This window comes from Osmerus mordax, chromosome 11 (genome assembly GCF_038355195.1).
Source record: "Osmerus mordax isolate fOsmMor3 chromosome 11, fOsmMor3.pri, whole genome shotgun sequence".
NCBI lineage: Eukaryota > Metazoa > Chordata > Actinopteri > Osmeriformes > Osmeridae > Osmerus > Osmerus mordax.
Window position 1 is genome coordinate 17641598 of NC_090060.1, and position 20000 is coordinate 17661597.

The window sequence follows — 20000 nt, forward strand, 5'->3', positions numbered from 1 at the left end:
ACCATCGTCTCCTCCTTCTCTCTCCTCTCGCCTCTCCTGTGTTCCCTTCATCTCTCTTATCTCTTTCTCTCTCTCCATCTCTTCTAACTAGCACTCCTTTTGCTCTCTTCGCTCTATTCTTCTCCTTCCTTACCTCCTCTCCATCCCTCCATCCCCCTGTCCTCCCCGTGAGGCCTGACTCTCTCTCTCTCTCTCTCCCGGGTGTGTGTGGTCTGCCTGCAGGCAGCCACCCAGTTCAAGACCAGCCTGGCGAAGCTAATGGAGATCCTCATGTCCAAGGAGCCGTCGTACGTCCGCTGCATCAAACCCAACGATGCCAAGCAAGCAGGTAGGCACCTTACTGCGCCTTGACCCTGACCCTAGACCCTGACCCTAGACCCTGACCCTAGACCCTGACCCTAGACCCTGACCTAGACCTGACCCTAGACCCTGACCCTAGACCCTAGACCTGACCTAGACCTGACCCTAGACCTGACCCTTGACCCTGACCCTAGACCTGACCCTAGACCCTGACCCTAGACCCTGACCCTTGACCTGACACCAGGTATTCCACATCAAGACACTAACATGCCTTGACTTGAACCTCCTGAATACTGCTAGAAATCCTGTTCACCATGTGCACTGTTTGTAAGTCACTTTAGATCATTCATTGAGGGTCTGCTAAATAAGTCAAATGTAAAATAGGTCAACTATGTTTGACTGAGACCAGAAGGGATTTCTGTTGATGTGTTGATGTGTGTTTGTGTGTGTTAGCTGACTGATCAGCATCTACTGTGTCACTAACACGCAGTAACACACAGTAACACACAGTAGCACACACTAACTCACACTAACACACAGTAAACAGTCAGCAGAGTTAATGTGTTCACTCTTCTCGATTGTCTCAGTGCAAGACAGACTCTGTCTCTCCCCTCTCCCTCCTTCTCTCCTCTCCCTCCCTCTCTTCCTCATCCTCTCCCCCCTTCCCTCTCTCCCTCTCTCTCTCCTCTCTCTCTCTCCCACTCTCTCCAACTCCTCATTCTCAACATTTCTGAGTCTGGATCTGGTTATAAAACTGTCGCTGTTGTCTTTATGTATTCAGAACCAAACAAATGTTTGCTTGTCTTTTTCTCCTGCATTTTTATCCCTCCTCCCTCATACTACCCCCCATCATTCCACCCTCCTCCTCCCCTCCATCCATCCCTACCTCCATCCCTCCCTCCCACCCCCCCTCCATCCCTCCCTCCTCCCCTCCATCCATCCCTCCCACATCCATCCCTCCCTCCCACCCCCCCTCCATCCCTCCCTCCTCCCCTCCATCCATCCCTCCCTCCATCCATCCCTCCCTCCCACCCCCCCTCCATCCCTCCCTCCCACCCCCCTCCATCCCTCCCTCCTCCCCTCCATCCATCCCTACCTCCATCCCTCCCTCCACCCCCCCTCCATCCCTCCACCCCCCCTCCATCCCTCCCTCCTCCCATCCATCCCTCCCTCCATCCATCCCTCCCTCCTCCCCTCCATCTCTCCTCCTCCAGGGCGGTTTGATGAGGTGTTGATCCGTCACCAGGTCAAGTATCTGGGTCTGATGGAGAATCTGCGTGTCCGCAGGGCCGGCTTCGCTTACCGCCGCCGCTACGAGGCCTTCCTGGGAGAGGTGCACTTCTGTTTCCTGTTGTAGTAACAGATATATACCCCAACCCTTCTGGAGAGGTGCACTTCCTGTTTCCTGTTGTAGTAACAGATATATACCCCAACCCTTCCTGGAGAGGTGCACTTCCTGTTTCCTGTTGTAGTAACAGATATATACCCCAACCCTTCCTGGAGAGGTGCACTTCTGTTCCTGTTGTAGTAACAGATATATACCCCAACCCTTCCCTGGAGAGGTGCACTTCCTGTTTCCTGTTGTAGTAACAGATATATACCCCAACCCTTCCTGGAGAGGTGCACTTCCTGTTTCCTGTTGTAGTAACAGATATATACCCCAACCCTTCTGGAGAGGTGCACTTCCTGTTTCTGTTGTAGTAACAGATATATACCCCAACCCTTCCTGGAGAGGTGCACTTCCTGTTTCCTGTTGTAGTAACAGATATATACCCCAACCCTTCCTGGAGAGGTGCACTTCCTGTTTCCTGTTGTAGTAACAGATATATACCCCAACCCTTCCTGGAGAGGTGCACTTCCTGTTTCCTGTTGTAGTAACAGATATATACCCCAACCCTTCCTGGAGAGGTGCACTTCCTGTTTCCTGTTGTAGTAACAGATATATACCCCAACCCTTCCTGGAGAGGTGCACTTCCTGTTTCCTGTTGTAGTAACAGATATATACCCCAACCCTTCCTGGAGAGGTGCACTTCCTGTTTCCTGTTGTAGTAACAGATATATACCCCAACCCTTCCTGGAGAGTTGAACTCCCTCTTTTAAAAACAGGCTGCTTAGATTATGTCAGGAACCAGCAACACATACATACTGCAGGTTAACTATACATTTGAGTGTGTTTAACTCTATCTCTCCGTGTGTGTGTGTATGTGTGTGTCAGGTACAAGTCTCTGTGCCCGGACACGTGGCCTAGCTGGCAGGGGCGTCAGGTGGATGGAGTCTCCACGCTGGTCAAACACCTGGGGTACAAGCTGAGGAGTACAAACTGGGCGGTACGTATCTCCCTCACACCACACACCTCACACACGCACACCACTCACACACACACACACACCACTCACTCACACAAACACACACACACCACTCACACACATGGATGATGTTGTGACCCTTTGACCTCTAGGTCCAAGATCCTTCATCCGTTTTCCGAAGACCTTGTTTGCTACTGAGGACGCTCTGGAGACCAGGAAACACAGCCTGGGTGAGGAACTCAGCATGATGTCATATCCTCTTCTCTGTCTCTTTCTCTGTCATTCTCTCTTTGTTACATTAAACATTAACCTCTTCTCTCCCTCCCTCCCTCCTCCCTCCCTCCCTCCCTCCCTCCCTCCCTCCCTCCCTCCCTCCCTCCCTCCCTCCCTCCCTCCCTCCCTCCCTCCCTCCCTCCCTCCCCCCTCCCTCCTCCCTCCCTCCCTCCTCCCTTCCCTGCCTGTCCTGCCTGCCTCCTCCCTCCCTGCCTGCCTGCCTGCCTGCCTGACCTCCCTGCCTCCTCCCTCCCTGCCTCCCTCCCTCCCTGCCTCCCTCCCTCCAGCCACCCCGCTACAGGCAGGATGGAAGGCTACAGCCAGAAGTCCAAGTTCCGCAAACTCAAACACTCAGGTGAGCGGGGATCTGCGCTGGGATGGTTCAGAGTAAGTCACTTCTTGACTTCCTATTGGTCACTGAGAGTTTCTGATTGGACTGTGTAAGTGTGATCCCGTGTTGTGCCTAGCGATCGTGATCCAGGCCTGGTGGAGAGCATCCTGGACTCGCAGACGAGCCCAGAGGAGGAGGCAGGCAGCCAACACCATCCGCAGGTACACCTGGAGGACAGGGAGGGAGGCAGGAGGGGAGGGAGGCAGGGAGGGAGGCAGGGAGGTGGGCCCTGTGGAGGGAGGGGAAGTATAGATGATAAATGGATAGCTTACACCATTTATAGTGGAGGGAGGGAAGAAGGGAGGGAGAGAGAGAGCTTGGACTGCTCCTCCTCCTTCCTCCTCTCCTCTCTCCTCCTCTCCTCTCCTCTCTCCTTCCTCATCTCCTCTCCTCACCTCTCTCCTTCCTCCTCTCCACTCTCCTTCCTCTCCTCTCCTTCGTCCTCTCCTTCCTCTCCTCTCTCCTTCCTCTCCTCTCTCCTTCCTCCTCTCCTCTCCTTCCTCCTCAGCTCTCCTGTTCTTCCTGTCTGATCTTCTCTGCTCTCTGGTCTGTCAGGTTCATCAAGGCTTCATCCACCGGCACCAGGAGCGCTGCCAGAGACGAGTACTTCCTGGACTACGTGCGTTACTCCTTCCTGATGAAGCTGCATCGCAGCCTGCCCCGCACCGTCCTGGACAAGAGCTGGCCCACGCCTCCGGCCGCGCTGACACAGGTAGCACACACACACACACTGAGGTAACACACAGTGTGTTTTAAAGTACTGTGTTAGTGTACTGAGTGTGTGTTAGTGTACTGAGTGTGTGTTAGTGTACTGAGTGTGTGTGTGTGTTTCTCCTGCAGGCTTCGGAGCAGCTCAGGAAGCTGTGCATGCAGAACCTTGGTGTGGAGCTACTGCAAGAACATCAGCTCTGAGTGGAGACACAGGTACACACACACACACACTCACACACCTGCTATTACATCTTTATATTAGATACTTTCTTACACTCTTTTGCTCTCTCCATATCTCCCTCTCTCTCTCTCCCTCTCTCTTCCTGGTGTGTGCAGATGGAGCAGAAGATGGTGGCCAGTGAGATCTTCAAGGATAAGAAGGACAACTATCCCCAGAGTGTCCCCAAGCTGTTTGTGGGCACGAGACTCAGTACGACACACTCTCACACACACTTACATGCTCTCTCTCTCTCTCACGCACACACACATACACACAGTGTAACCCTGGTTGTGTTTCTGTGCTCAGGTGGAGATGAGATCAACCCCAAGGTGCTGCAGGCTCTGGGGAACGAAAAGATGAAGGTTAGTTCTGCCTGTCTGTCTGTCTGGCTGTCTGGCTGTCTGTCTGTCTGTCTGTCTGTCTGCCTGTCTCTCTGTCTGTCTGCCTGTCTGCCTGTCTCTCTGCCTGTCTGCCTGTCTCTCTGTCTGTCTGCCTGCCTGTCTGTCTGTCTGTCTGCCTGTCTCTCTGTCTGTCTGTCTGGCTGTCTGTCTGCCTGTCTCTCTGTCTGCCTGCCTGCCTGTCTGTCTGCCTGTCTCTCTGTCTGTCTGCCTGTCTCTCTGTCTGTCTGCCTGTCTCTCTGTCTGTCTGCCTGTCTGCCTGTCTCTGTCTGTCTGCCTGCCTCTCTGTCTGTCTGCCTGTCTCTCTGTCTGTCTGCCTGTCTCTCTGTCTGTCTGCCTGCCTCTCTGTCTGTCTGCCTGTCTCTCTGTCTGTCTGCCTGTCTGTCTGCCTGTCTGTCTGTCTGTCTGTCTGCCTGTCTCTCTGTCTGTCTGTCTGTCTGTCTGCCTGTCTCTCTTTCTGTGGACCACTGCTGTTCCCCATGTTCTGACCCCCTCCTCCTCCAGTATGCAGTGCCGGTGACCAAGTATGACAGGAAGGGCTACCGGGCTCGCCCAGGCAGATGCTGCTCACCGCCAGCAGTGTCATCATCGTAGAGGAGGCCAAGCTCAAGCAGCGCATCGAATACACTGCCCTGAAAGGTCAGAGGTCACACACCTCATCACACACGCCTGTCTGACCTCTCCTCTCTCCCACTTCTCTCTCTCTGCCCCTCTCTCTAGCTGTATCTACTTATCTCCTCTCTGGTCTCTCCGCCTCTCTCTGTCTGTCTGACGATCTGACTGCTGGTCTCTCCTCCAGGTATCTCTGTCAGCTCTCTCAGCGACGGAGTCTTCGTTCTGCACGTGCCCAGTGACGACAACAAGCAGAAGGTAAGGTGACATCACGAGTGTGTTAATGTACATGTATGTGTGTGTGTTAATGTAGGTGTGAGTGTTAATGTGTGTGTGTGTGCTGCCCCCTGCTGTCCAGGGAGACGTGGTCCTCCAGAGCGAGCACATCATCGAGACCCTCACCAAGGTGGCCATCTGCTCAGACAAGGTCAACAGCATCAACATCAACCAGGGCAGGTAGGAGCATACCTGAGCCAGGCTGGCCTCACCCTCTCATGATGACAGGCCTTACCTGTGTCTGCCTCTCTCTCTGTCTCTCTGTCTCTCCCTCTCTCTCTCTCTCTCTCTCTCTCTCTCTCTCTCTCTCTGTCTCTCCCTAACTCTCTCTGTCTCTCCCTCTCTCTGTCTGTCTCTCCCTAACTCTCTCTGTCTCTCCCTCTCTCTCTCTGTCTCTCTCTCTCTCTCTCTCTCTCTCTCTCTCTCTGTCTCTCCCTAACTCTCTCTGTCTCTCCCTCTCTCTGTCTGTCTCTCCCTAACTCTCTCTGTCTCTCCCTCTCTCTCTCTGTCTCTCCCTAACTCTCTCTGTCTCTCCTTCACTCGCTCTGTCTCTCCCTAACTCTCTCTCTGTCCCTTACTCTCCGTCTCTCCCTAACTCTCTCTTTCTCTCATTCCCCCTCCCTCTACCCCCCCCCCCCCCAGTATAAAGTTCAGTGTCTCTCAGGGAAGGAGGGGATCATAGACTTCACATCTGGCTCAGAGTTGCTGGTGGCCAAGGCTAAGAATGGACACCTGTCTGTGGTGAGTGGTACTGCAGCACACACACACGTGTATATATATATATATATATACACACACACATGCACACACTCACACATAAGCTCGTACATACACATGCCTGTACACACACACATGCACGCACTCACACAACTGACCCGTGTGACCCCTGTGTGACATCTGCATGCCTGTGTTTCAGACGGCTCCAGGCTCAACTCCAGATGATGGCCACGCCCACTTGTCTGAAAGACGCTTCTTGAAAGACCTCGCCGACACACCAATCACAAGACAGCAGACCACAGCCGTTCCCTGCCTATAAGCCAATCAGATACCAGCCCTGGCTTGTGCTTCCAATTAAGAAAGTCCAGCAAACTAATTGATATTTATGTTTATATATATTTTTGGGGGGGATTAATACTGTTGCTATTTGAATATTATGATTTTATATATGAAGCCAAGGAATAACAATATTAAGGTGCATTTTTTCATACTCTTAAGTGTGATGCTTTAATTTGGGAACAAGCGAATATTGACGATGATTTATGGATGAGAGCGATGGAGACCGCAGATCTCGTGCGGTCCATGAAGATCAGGCTTCATCTGTCTGTTATTCCTTTCTTTAACTTTCTTTCCTTTGTTTGCTAAGATTTTTTCACAATATCTCCTTTCTGAAGATCCCGTAGTGTGTTCTGTCTAACAGCGTGAGGAGAAACGTGTGTTTAACACGTAGACATGTAGAACACAAAGGAGGTCCGGGCAGGTAGAGAGATCTAGAACACCAAAGACAGTTAGAACTTGGGAGCACTAGAAAGACAGATCTGAAACGCGACAGAGATGTAGAACGCGGAGGGCTCTAGAAAAAGAGGGTTCTAGTACCAGATTTAGATCCAGAACAGGGAGAGCTCTAGAAGGAAGGTGATAGTACGTAGGCTAGGTAGCCTGGAGACCAGAGGAAGGAAGGTTGAGACACAGAAGACTGTTATTTCTCATGTTGTTATCAGACCTGGCTGTCCGAGCGTTCCAATCCAAAGAGCCTCCACTAGGGGGCAGTGTGGCACTGCGGTGGCAGAGGAGTAAAGCACAGGCACAAAGAACAAGAAAGTGATTAACGACAGGAGGAGAACGGCAAGAGAGAAACATTGACAGAAAATAAAATATATAGAATAGAGTTTGAATTTTGGCTTTGTAATTTTGTCTCTTTTGTTTGTTCCAACACATGTGCCTTCTCCTTTACTAGTTATTGTTAATGGGTTATTTATGTGTCAGTAATATCTCCTTATTAAACTATGACACTTAGAGGATGGCGTCGACTGTTGCTAGGCAGATGTTTCTCTGCTGGAACTTTGGAATGTTTGACACAGAAAGAATAGACAGATATTGCAGACAGACCGAAAGTCATGTCAAACTGATACCAACACAACATCTCTCTCTCTCTCCACCCCAACACACCATCTCTCTCCACCCCAACACACCATCTCTCTCTCTCCACCCCAACACACCATCTCTCTCTACCCCAACACACCATCTCTCTCTCTCCACCCCAACACACCATCTCTCTCTCTCCACCCCAACACACCATCTCTCTCTCTCCACCCCAACACACCATCTCTCTCTCTCCACCCCAACACACCATCTCTCTCTCTCCACCCCAACACACCATCTCTCTCTCTCTCCACCCCAACACACCATCTCTCTCTCTCTCCACCCCAACACACCATCTCTCTCTCTCCACCCAACACACAATCTCTCTCTCTCCACCCCAACACACCATCTCTCTCTCTCCACCCCAACACACCATCTCTCTCTCTCTCACCCCAACACACCATCTCTCTCTCTCCACCCCAACACACCATCTCTCTCTCTCCACCCAACACACCATCTCTCTCTCTCCACCCCAACACACCATCTCTCTCTCTCTCCACCCCAACACACCATCTCTCTCTCTCTCCACCCCAACACACCATCTCTCTCTCTCTCCACCCCAACACACCATCTCTCTCTCTCTCTACCCCAACACACCATCTCTCTCTCTCCACCCCAACACACCATCTCTCTCTCTCCACCCCAACACACCATCTCTCTCTCTCTCCACCCAACACACCATCTCTCTCTCTCTCCACCCAACACACCATCTCTCTCTCTCCACCCCAACACACCATCTCTCTCTCTCCACCCCAACACACCATCTCTCTCTCTCCACCCCAACACACCATCTCTCTCTCTCTCCACCCCAACACACCATCTCTCTCTCTCCACCCCAACACACCATCTCTCTCTCTCTCCACCCCAACACACCATCTCTCTCTCTCCACCCCAACACACCATCTCTCTCTCTCTCCACCCAACACAAATGGGCAACTCACCTTTGGCCATTTTCAGACTGTTGAACGAACCAGAGGTTTTGTGGCACTGAATCTCCAGTGACTTCTCAACATGGGAGAGCCTTCGTCCACTGTGTGTCTGTGTGTGTGTGTGTGTGTGTGTGTGTGTGTGTGTGTGTCTGTCTGTCTGTGTGTGTGTGTCTGTGTGTCTGTGTGTGTGTGTGTGTGTGTGTGTGTCTGTGTGTGTGTGTGTGTGTGTGTGTGTCTGTCTGTCTGTGTGTGTGTGTGTGTGTGTGTGTGTGTGTGTCTGTGTGGTGTGTGTGTGTGTGTGTGTGTGTGTGTGTCTGTGTGTGTGTGTGTGTGTGTGTGTGTGTGTGTCTGTCTGTGTGTGTGTGTGTGCGTCTGACCCCCCCCCTCCCTCTCTCTGCTTCTTCTACTACTGTCTCTGCATCCCGGGTCACCCCTGACCTCTGACCCCTGGACAGCTCTGGACAGGGGAGACAGGAGCACTGGCTGCTGCACTGACACTTGCTCAACACGCCCCTGTGGACACCTGCAGATCAGGACCTCAGCTCCAGGGTTGACCTTTGACCTAGCGTGTGTTCTGTTCCACGAAAGAGCCTTGAGCCAAGTGAGGAAGGTGTGTGTGTGTGTGTGTTCCCAGTGCCTTGTGTTTGATAGAAACAGAGATCCAGTGGGAACATGGTGACAGACACCTCCGTAACGTCATAGCTGGTTCCCCAGAACTGATCGACTTTGTAGTAAGCAGTGTCAAGCAGACTCCTCTTTTGTAACGTTTCTCTGTCAAGGCCTGTCTTCAACCAAATCCTATGTTATGTTATGATTTAGAAAGACAGTTTACCTGTCCTCCTGGGTAACTGTGTAGACAGCCATGTATAATTACGCAAACACACTAAGATACTAAAATAAATCAAAAACCTGCATTCATTTTGTCAGCGTCGTTACTTGTCAGTGATGTTTTTTTTTATAGATTATATATATATATATATATATACAGTACCCCCGCCACCACTAGGTGTCGCTATCTTCATAAACTTTTTTTCGGAGGAATTGTTTTTGTGTCCATTCCGCCACACTCAAGGCCAATATTTCATGCCTTGAGTACATCCAGTCCCTTTCTTACTTTTGATATTCCAGGAAAGCATATCCGCTTTCTAAACATGTACAACCGACAAGGCCAAATTGATTTTAGACTGCGGATGTTTTTGTGGATTATGAATATGGCAGGCAAGGCACCGATAACGAGGACTTATACTTAGTGTTCAAGTTTGTTTTTCCCAAAATTAAACAAATGCGAACCCCAAACACACACTTTCATGTATTTCATTTCATTCACTTACACATGCAACTTAACTTGTTGCAAAATCTTCATTTCCACTATGCATTTGTTAGTTTTTAACTTAACAGTCATCAGTTAAATACAGACGTAAACTTTTTCTAATTTCAGTAATCGAATTTTCATTTATTTTTTTTTACATCACCACTATGCTTGTTATAACTCCCTTTCTTTTTGTGTCAAAACATGAGCAGCGTTTGTGCAACATTATTTATTTATTTAACAATTTCTGCGCCCTGTGATTGGTTTAAGGAGGTCTCTAGCTCAGGATCTGGCCAATGGAGACGCGGGCTTGTTTGTGCAACGTTCAGGGCAAATATAAAACAAGGATTTTGAGATGAAGAGACAAATATCGATGCACAGAAACCAAAGATTGCCTCTACATCTATACTGACTCTAATGTGTTCTGAAGAACAGAGCATTTAGAGGCAGAAAAGCCTCAGAGAAGAGACACAGGCGACCTTGCTCGCGAGTCAAGATATTCAGGTAAGCAGCGCGAGGAGGATGCTGGAGGCGACTGGACAGTTATAGTCGCGCGGAGAATCTTACTTTAGCTGTCGTCGGTTGGTAGTGTTACATTGTGCCCTAAATAATAGTTAGTCAGGCAAATAAATGTGGCATTACGATCACAGCAGCATTCAAAACCATATAATTTATTCTGTCAGTTTAGTTATGTAGCTGTCAGTCCTTTGTACTGTATTTCATATCACCACCACCAGACCATGAGCGCAAACATTGTTCCAACGTCTTTCTCTGTCAAAGACGAGACTACAACGAATACAATGTTTTGTGTGGAAATTGTTAATCTAGATTATTTTTTATTTTTTTTACATTTTAATTTATTGGGGAAGGGATTGTGAGCTGCAATTTGGATTCGTTGTTAGTGTCATGGCAACTTTCTCAGATGCTACCAACTGAATTAAGTGTCAACAATGTGTTTAAACTGTAGTTCACAAGAATATTATCACATTAATCACTGCGGTGTTATGTCGCTCATATTTGAGAGGAAATAATTTCAAGGGACTGTCTGACAAGAGGATGTAGCCTGGTCTCATCTTTTTTTAGTTCATTCCAACAAAAGCTTCATGTCGCAAAGTTTAAATTGACTCTGTTTGACAAAACGGTTCCGACAAAGAACACAGACACTTGAAATCCGGGTGGTGTCATTAACGCTTTTGTTGCCACAGTTGATTATTGCTGCTCGCTGTGTTGCGGACTCTGTGTTGTTGATACTGAACAGCTGGAGAGATGGAGAGAAGGAGAGGGGAGGAGGAGGAGGCGGCGCATTGTGCGGGTGACGATTTCAGTCCAGTTCAGACCAGTTTTAGAGAGCTGTTCATTTCCCGCAGGATACAGAAGTCTGTTATTGTTTTTAGAAAGAGGCGTTAGCTCAGCATTTGACAGGACGTTTGACACGACAAAGGACACAACGTTTCACCTTTGACCTACTTTTTAACACATTTTTACAATTGGCGTTTTATCGTTGCATTCAGTCAGAATAGGCTAGGCTATATGCTAATAATAAGTCAAGGGGGACATAATCAAGATTGAGACTGTTAAAGTCAGGCGATGAAACAATAATAACTTCATATACGCGACTTGTTATTTGCATAATGTCGTTACCTCTGGATAACGCTCTGGATAAGAGCGTCTGCTAAATGACTAAATCCTACCTGACAGTTTTCTTTGTGCGTAATACACATTAACAATGCGTTTCTCTGGCATAAATGCTTCTATTGGTATATTGAAGGATATTAATTTAAAGACAAATGTGTCAGTGGCGAGTGGAGGCCTATTGTCAAGCACGTGGTGAGAACAGGATGCGGATGCGCTGAGCGACAGGGAACAAAAAGATAGGAAAAGGTAGAATCTCGCGCGGCACTGGTTCGAACCGGCTGGACTTGGCCTCACGTGGAGTCGCTCTTCGGAGCTTGATCTGGCACAGCCAATGGCGAGGTGCAGAAAAAAGCTCCGCAAATCAGAACGAGCGGAGGCGGGGTTTATGAACATGTGTAGGAGGAGTTTGGGGCCCAGGCACGCGCCTGTAAGGCCTCAGCTGTTTCGTGTTTGAGAGAATCGCTCCTCTTAAATCATCCTCTGCCAAGAACAAAGAACCTTCAGAAACTCCTTTTACATGGCTGCATTAAAACATAAACGTGAATGTATTAAGTCAAAATGCATACATTCGTGTAGAATCAGTATCTGTATGACAAGGTGGTGCAGTCTTTCTTGCTGACTGAGTGTCTTATACTGAGTGAGTAGCAGAATATAAATCATCCATCACACTTTTTAAGAAATCGCTTCCTTTTTTTCTTTCCTCTCTTGTCCTCTCTCCTAACCCTCCATCTCCTCTCTTCTCCTCTCCCCTAACCCTCCATCTCCTCTCTTCTCCTCTCCCTAACCCTCCATCCTCCTCTCTTCTCCTCTCCCCTAACCCTCCATCTCCTCCTCCTACGTTCTCCTCCAGGGTTATCCCTATCCCTCCACACCTCCAGACCCCCTCCTCTGCGACTGATACCCAGACAGCATGGCTCCGTCCTGGCCACAGCCTTCGCGCGGCGCTGGTGGATGGCCGTGACGGCCGTCATAGAGAACCTGCTGTTCTCCGCGGTTCTCCTGGGCTGGGGTTCCCTGCTCATCATGCTCAAGTCTGAAGCTTCTACTCCTACCTCTGCAAGGAACCTGGTAAGGAGGGTTTATCTGGTTATTACGCTTGTTTTAAATGTTGTTATGATTACTTCCTGTGGGAGGAGCTTAAGGGTTATGACTGTTGTCGTCGTTTTGTCTCGCACCTAAGAAAGCCTGAATATCTAACATGCAGTATGAGGACATGTCTTCTACATCTGAAGACTTTAATCCACTCCACCCACCCACCCACGCACACACACACACACACACACACACACACTCTCTCTTTTTCTCCTTCTGCTCCCATTGGTGGAGAGTTCTAAGCCCTACCCTCTGTGCCCACAACACCAGAACACGCACACATACACACACACACCCACCCACGCACGCACACACACACACACACACACACCAAAACAGATCCCCAAAACACACAACCTCTACACACTCACACAACCTCTACACACACACACACACACAATCCTCTCTGTTCTTTTGCAAACAGCAACCGGTCAATGTGAATCAGTCAGTGTATCCAGCTCTGATGCTGAGAGGAGTCAGCAGAGTCTGGGAGAGTTTGTGCCTGGAGGACCAGAGAGGATGCAGGCAGACCAGGGAACCAGGGTCAGACAGTGGAACCAGATGCACCAGGGTCAGACAGTGGTACCAGATGCACCAGGGTCAGACAGTGGTACCAGATGCACCAGGTCAGACAGTGGTACTAGATGCACCAGGGTCAGACAGTGGTACCAGATGCACCAGGGTCAGACAGTGGTACTAGATGCACCAGGTCAGACAGTGGTACCAGATGCACCAGGGTCAGACAGTGGTACTAGATGCACCAGGGTCAGACAGTGGTACCAGATGCACCAGGTCAGACAGTGGTACTAGATGCACCAGGGTCAGACAGTGGTACTAGATGCACCAGGGTCAGACAGTGGTACCAGATGCACCAGGTCAGACAGTGGTACTAGATGCACCAGGTCAGACAGTGGTACCAGATGCACCAGGGTCAGACAGTGGTACTAGATGCACCAGGGTCAGACAGTGGTACTAGATGCACCAGGGTTAGACAGTGGTACCAGATGCACCAGGGTTAGACAGTGGTACTAGATGCACCATTGTCCACCTCATGTATTTCAATCAAATGGTTTTGGAGCAATGAGTCAGGTCGGGCTCAACGTCAGGTAGAAACAACCCAGATAGGTTTTATAGCCTCCGGCAGTTCATTTTCATGATTCAATCAGGAAAAACAATCCTGAGATCCCGACATGAGATCCTCTCCGAACGCTGTCTTGTGAAACTGAGGTTGAGTAGATTTAGAAATCCCTCTGGCTTGTGGGAGAACTGTGAAGTGCTCTGGAGCAGGAGAGAGACGTGAGTCTGTGGGTCAGGTGGGAGAGGCAGGTTGAAGATCCTGCTCACCAGGAGGGTGGAACTTTGCTCTTCTCTACTGGAGACACAGTGTGACATAAACATGCATCATCACTGCTGAGGCATCATTGCTTTTTTCGTTCTGTTTTATCTGCACATCGGTTAAATTCCCCACAGAAGTTTTGTATCAGCGTCTGTTGAGACAGTTTTACTGATCTGAACTACATCTCCCTCCCTCACCCCTCCCTCCCTCACCCCTCCCTCCTTCCTCACCTCTCAGAGTAGTGTGGTGAGTGTTTGGAAAGTTCCGGAGCAGATTCTGCTCGGTCAGCATTCCACAGCGTAAATGTAGACTGACCTGTTTCAGGTGCACGTGTCATCACCTGGCTTCCTGGGCTTGGACTTGAGATGTTGTCAGAGGACTGTGTGAAATAAAAGGGAGAGGGGAGGGGGGAGGGAGAGAGAGAGGTAAAGAGAGAGAAAGAGAGAGGTAAAGAGAGAGAGGGAGAGAGAGAGAGAGGTAAAGAGAGAGAGGTAAAAAGAGAGAGGGAGAGCGGCACATGTGTAGGTCTTGTATGACTCATCTCTTTTCTCCTCTCACCGTGAGGGTTAGGGAGCGTGGTGAATTTACTGTCTGCCCCTCTGCTCTGCGTTTTCGCAGTGAGGGTTAGGGAGCGTGGTGAATTTACTGTCTGCCCCTCTGCTCTGTGTTTTTGCAGTGAGGGTTAGGGAGCGTGGTGAATTTACTGTGTGCCCCTTTGCTCTGTGTTTTCGCAGTGAGGGTTAGGGAGCGTGGTGAATTCCCAGCCTCTGGGGAACCTTCCAGTCCTGCTCTCTCCTCGGGCTCAGAGCCTTTAATAGCACACAGTCATGTAACCTTGAGCGGAGACTTCGCAGGATGAACAGTCAGTCCAGATAAAGGAGCTCAGTGTTCTTGGGGACGTGGCTTAGCTTCAGGGCCTCGTTCAGCACGCTGATACGAAACACCACAACAAGAAGCAGGTGTTATCGGAATTTATCAAATTTCCACCTCGGCACATCCACTGTTTTTACGGTCCATTGACAGGACAACAGTCAGGGTGAAAACATTCAACCTTAAACAGCCATCGCCCATGACTACCATTGTCTTGGTTACCAAGCAGTGCAGCGTATCTTGTCAATCATTAGCCTGATCAAAGAATGGTATGGGAGTGGTCTGCTTGCTGTGAGTGTGTGTGTGAGTATGTGAGTGTGTGTGTGTGTGTGTATGTGAGTGTGTGTGTGTGTGTATGTGAATGAGTGAGTGAGTGTGTGTGTGTGTGTATGTGAGTGTGTGTGTTGTGCACACAGAAGATGGAAGCACACACTGCTTAGTTCAAACAGACAACCCAACGTGCCTGCTCAAGGCAGGAGAAGCTCTGGCCCAGCCCTCTTTAACACCTGGCTGGACGGGGAACCTGTTGAGGAAGAGATTAGCTTGTTAGAGCTTCTTGTGGTGAAAGGACTAAATGTTCTAGTTGAGTTGCCAACACTCCAGTGTCCCCGGAGCCAAGACAAGAGCTGTGCTCTAAGACTGCAGGGTTATCAGAGGCGTGTGTGTGAGTGTCTGTGTGTGTGTGTAAACATGTGTGTGGGTGTGTGTGTGTGTGTGTGTAAACGTGTGTGTGGGTGTGTGTGTGTAAACGTGTGTGTGGGTGTGTGTGTAAACGTGTGTGTGAGTGTGTGTGTGTAAACGTGTGTGTGTGTGTAAACGTGTGTGTGAGTGTGTGTGTGTGTGTAAACGTGTGTGTGCGTAAACGTGAGTGTGTGTGTGTCTAGAGCACTTCCCCATATTGACTCAGGTCCGCTCAGAAGATCTTGATTAGTCAGCAGAGTCTCTGAATGCCAGCTGGTGTTTGTCTTCAGTTTAACCCAGTCATGCAGAGAGATTACACTGTGCTACCGTTAAATACAACCCAGTTGAACCCAGCCAGCCAGAGAGATTACACTGTGCTACCGTTGGATACACCACACTGACCAACCGACACACAGATGCTGTCCACGAGAGCGTGGAGTCCACACACTCCAAACACAACTGCAGGAGAAAAGACCAACGCACCACGCGTCACACAACGCGGGTCCCCTCAGATGGAAAACCGGCCGATCTGCACAGCTACAAGTTTGTAAACATAGCTACTGGGTTGCCATGACGAAGACCCACAATCCTCAGCATGACTCTCGACAGTCTTGTTCTGCTTCATACCTGTTTTACGGCTGTTCAGGAGTCTCGTTCCGTCTCCAGACATGCATCAGGGTTCACACGCTTGGCTGACCTCTTACAGACACCCCCTTCCCGCTGACCGCCACGTTTCCAGGTGCTCTCAGCAACAGGATATCTCTTTCCAAGGAGGGACAGCTAGCTATTTTGAGTCGGTGTTCTGAGTGGACCAGACTAGCACAAAAACAGCTGGCCCTTAGCGACTGACCACGAATGTTAGAGCTGCTCTTTTAGAGAGGACCTGGTCACTGTAGGGATGGTCAACAGCGGGACATCAAGCAGAGGGGAGATCTCTTTGATTAGAGTCTATGGCTGAGAAAGCCTTCAATCCACTGCCAACTCCCCCTCTACACACACACACTGTCTCTCTCACACACACACACACACATTGTCATACACACACCCAACATACTTACAGGGGAAGTAAACATCTCCCAGGGTATCTCTTTGGTTGGTGACCTACTCAGAGAACCGTTGAGTGGTGTGTGTTTCTGATGAGGCTGCCCTGACAGAGCAGAGCAGGCTGCCCTGACAGAGCAGAGCAGGCTACCCTGACAGAGCAGCTCCCTGACAGAGCAGCTCCCTGACAGAGCAGAGCAGGCTGCCCTGACAGAGCAGCTCCCTGACAGAGCAGCTCCCTGACAGAGCAGGCTGCCCTGACAGAGCAGCTCCCTGACAGAGCAGCTCCCTGACAGAGCAGCTCCCTGACAGAGCAGCTCCCTGACAGAGCAGGCTGCCCTGACAGAGCAGCTCCCTGACAGAGCAGCTCCCTGGAGGGGGTCTGTGTGATAACAAGCCCCTCTGTGTCCCCGAACTGGAACTGTTCTGTTTAACTCTGCTGCTCCTCTGTTTGACTGATAACAGGACTTCCTCCTGACCTCCTGACCTTCTCCTCATTCCCTCACTTCTCTAACAAAACCAGTCAGTCAGTCAACAGACAGCAATAACAGCTAGTCTCACACCAGTCAGTCAACAGGCAGTAACAAGACTACCAGTCAGAAGGCAGTATAATCAGCCAGTCAGGCACCAGACAGTCTGTAACAGATGCAGAATTCATGTCCTGCTCTGTAACTGTCTCTGGCGTCTGAAAGACTTAAATAAACTAGTATGTGAGTGTGCTTTTATCTGTGTGTGTGTGGTGCGTGTCCGTGTGTGTGTGTGTGTGTGTGTGTGTGTGTCCATGTGTGTGTGTGTGTGTGTGTGTGTGTCCATGTGTGTGTGTGTGTGTGTGCGTGTCCATGTGTGTGTGTGTGTGTGTGTCCATGTGTGTGTGTTGTGTGTGTCCATGTGTGTGTGTGTGTGTGTGTGTGTGTGTCCATGTGTGTGTGTGTGTGTGTTGTGTGTGTGTGTGTGTGTGTCCATGTGTGTGTGTGTGTGTGTCCATGTGTGTGTGTGTGTGTGTGTGTGTGTGTGTGTGTGTGTGTCCATGTGTGTGTGTGTGTGTGTTGCGTAGAGTCAGAGTTCCCTGATCACTGGGTTCACTTCTTGTTCCATGTGTGTGTGTGTGTGTGTGTTGCGTAGAGTCAGAGTTCCCCTGATCACTGGGTTCACTTCTTGTTCCGTGCTATTTCGGATTGTTTACCCCTTCAGGGTGTTTACCTGACCTTTCACTGGTCTGCAGACCTGTCAATCAACCGCTCAGGGAAGGAGTGGCCAGATATAGATGGATGGTTAATGATACTTCTTCTAAGAAGGCCTGTCAGGGATACGGAACTTCCTGTGAAAGATATGATACAGAGGAGAGAAGAGAGAGAGAGAGGAAGAGGGAGAAAGAGAAGAAAAGAGAGAGAGAGAGACAGACAGAGAGAGAGGAGAGAGAGAGAGAGAGAGAGGAGAGAGAGAGAGAGAGAGAGACAGACAGGAGAGAGAGAGAGAGAGAGAGAGAGAGAGAGAGAGAGAGAGGTGGACCTCAGGTAGCAGAGAGTAACACACAGGCTATAAAACCTTTCTGGGTTGTTTCTAGCTGTGTCAAAACAACAAAATTAACCTCTAATCTCATTCAAATTAATCTCATTAAAATCTCAACAGAAACACGATCAAACTTTGCAAGTAAATACTGACCATTCCTTGACTCTTATCTCCGAAAAACTGTCAGAACATTGGACTTTTGATCTATAATATTCGACTCTACTTTCTAAAGACACAGTGTTTGTGTACATCTAAAAGCTTCTTATGAATTAATAAAATGTGAAAAAAATATATTTTGGGTCACTGAACAAACCTCCTTCCCACTTCCTGTCTCCTTCTTCTTCTCCCACGTCCACAGGAAACAGCTCCAGCCACAACCTGTCGTGGAGGCCGGGGGCGCGGAGGAGAGCCAGGTGAAGGAGGAGGAAGAGGAGGAGTTCCTGCAGATGAACGGCTGGACCATCTGTAAGGACCAGGATGAGATGCTGAACCTGGCGTTCACCGTGGGCTCCTTCCTGCTCAGCGCCATCACCCTGCCCCTGGGCATCGTCATGGACAAGTACGGGCCCGCGCAAGCTCCGCCTGCTGGGCAGGTAGGTCGCCACGGAGACCAGAGTGTGTGTGTGGGGGCTGGGTTTGTCTGAGTTGGTGTGTGAATACGATCATCCCTACCTGTGATGTGGTCAGTCTTCCTGAAGACCAGGTTGTGTGTTTGCAGCGCCTGCTTTGCCTTCTCCTGCGTCCTCATCGCGTACGGAGCCAGCGACCCCAACAGTACGTACCTGCAGACACACTGATGGCACCTGAGCAGCACCTCCACACTCCTCTCTTCCCTCTCTCCTTCTCTCTCTCATCCCTCGTTTTCCTCCTCCATCAGATCTGTCCATCTTGATCTTCTTTGCTCTGGCGATGAACGGCTTTGGAGGCATGTGCATGACCTTCACCTCCCTGACGGTGAGTACCTGGGAGGAGGAGGAGGGGGAGGAGAGGAGAGGAGGAGGGGGAGGAGAGGAGGAAGGGGAAGAAGGAGGAGAGGAGGAGGAGAGGAGCAGGAGGAGGGGGAGGAGAGGAGGAGAGAAGGAAGGGGAAGAAGGAGGAGAGGAGGAGGAGGAGGAGGAGGAGGAGGAGGAGGAGGAGGAGGAGGGGGGAACAGAGGAGGGGGAGGAGGAAGAGAAGAGGAAGAGTGAGGGTGGGAAGAGAGGGAGTTGGATTGATCTAGGTGGGAGAGAGTACAGACAGGGGAAGTGTGGAGATGAAAGAGAATAAAGGGGATTTTGTATTTCAGAGAGAGAGAGAAAGAGAGAGAGAGGTGGGAGTGAGAGAGGTGGGAGTGAGGGATGGGTGGATGGGGACAGGGATGAAGGGAGGATGAAAGAAGAGAGAGGGGAGGTGGAGAAGCTGATCTCAGCATCACAGAGAAGAGCGAGAGAAAGAGAGGGAGGGAGGGACAAAGAGAGAGGAAGAGTGGGAGAGGGAGGGAGGGAGAGAGGGAGGGGAAGATAGAGAGTGCATTATAGATCAATTATTCATCTGTGCTCTGTTCCAACCAGGAGCCAAAAAAAGACCCCTCCTCATGAATAATTCATATTAACCAGGACGCTGGCGTGTGATTGGTCAGGCTCAGACAAACCTGTGACAGCAAAAGCTGCTCTGATTGGCCCGTTAGATGTTCCAGTCTGCCTATCACTGTGGTTGCTGTCTGGTTGGTGGTGTGGGTAACTTACTCTGTGAACAGGGAACAACAGAAAACGACACAGAAAGGTCATAAGAGTTCACTGTTACACTGCATCAGGTTGTCTGTGTGTGTGTGTGGGGGGGGGGGAGTTGTTGAGTTTTTTTGTGTGTGGCTCGTAGTTTTGGTGTTTGGGACTCTGAGCTGCTGATGAACAGGAAGTCTCTGAGCTGCTGATGAACAGGAAGTCTCTGAGCTGCTGATGAACAGGAAGTCTCTGAGCTGCTGATGAACAGGAAG

The 20000-nt window shown here is 50.0% G+C and overlaps 2 protein-coding genes across 3 annotated transcripts in view; both read left to right on the forward strand.

The window, feature by feature from the left end:
- The window catches only part of LOC136951480 (large neutral amino acids transporter small subunit 4-like), a 45304-nt gene that overhangs the window by 10732 nt on the left and 14572 nt on the right, over positions 1-20000 (forward strand). The window lies entirely within an intron of this gene.
- LOC136952047 (unconventional myosin-Ic-like) lies at positions 4315-6222 on the forward strand. The gene is made up of 6 exons (XM_067246721.1): positions 4315-4411; positions 4508-4563; positions 5104-5238; positions 5399-5469; positions 5570-5667; positions 6130-6222. The coding sequence occupies exons 3-6, from the start codon at positions 5160-5162 to the stop codon at positions 6167-6169; spliced, it is 288 nt and encodes a 95-aa protein (XP_067102822.1). The 5' UTR covers positions 4315-4411; positions 4508-4563; positions 5104-5159; the 3' UTR covers positions 6170-6222.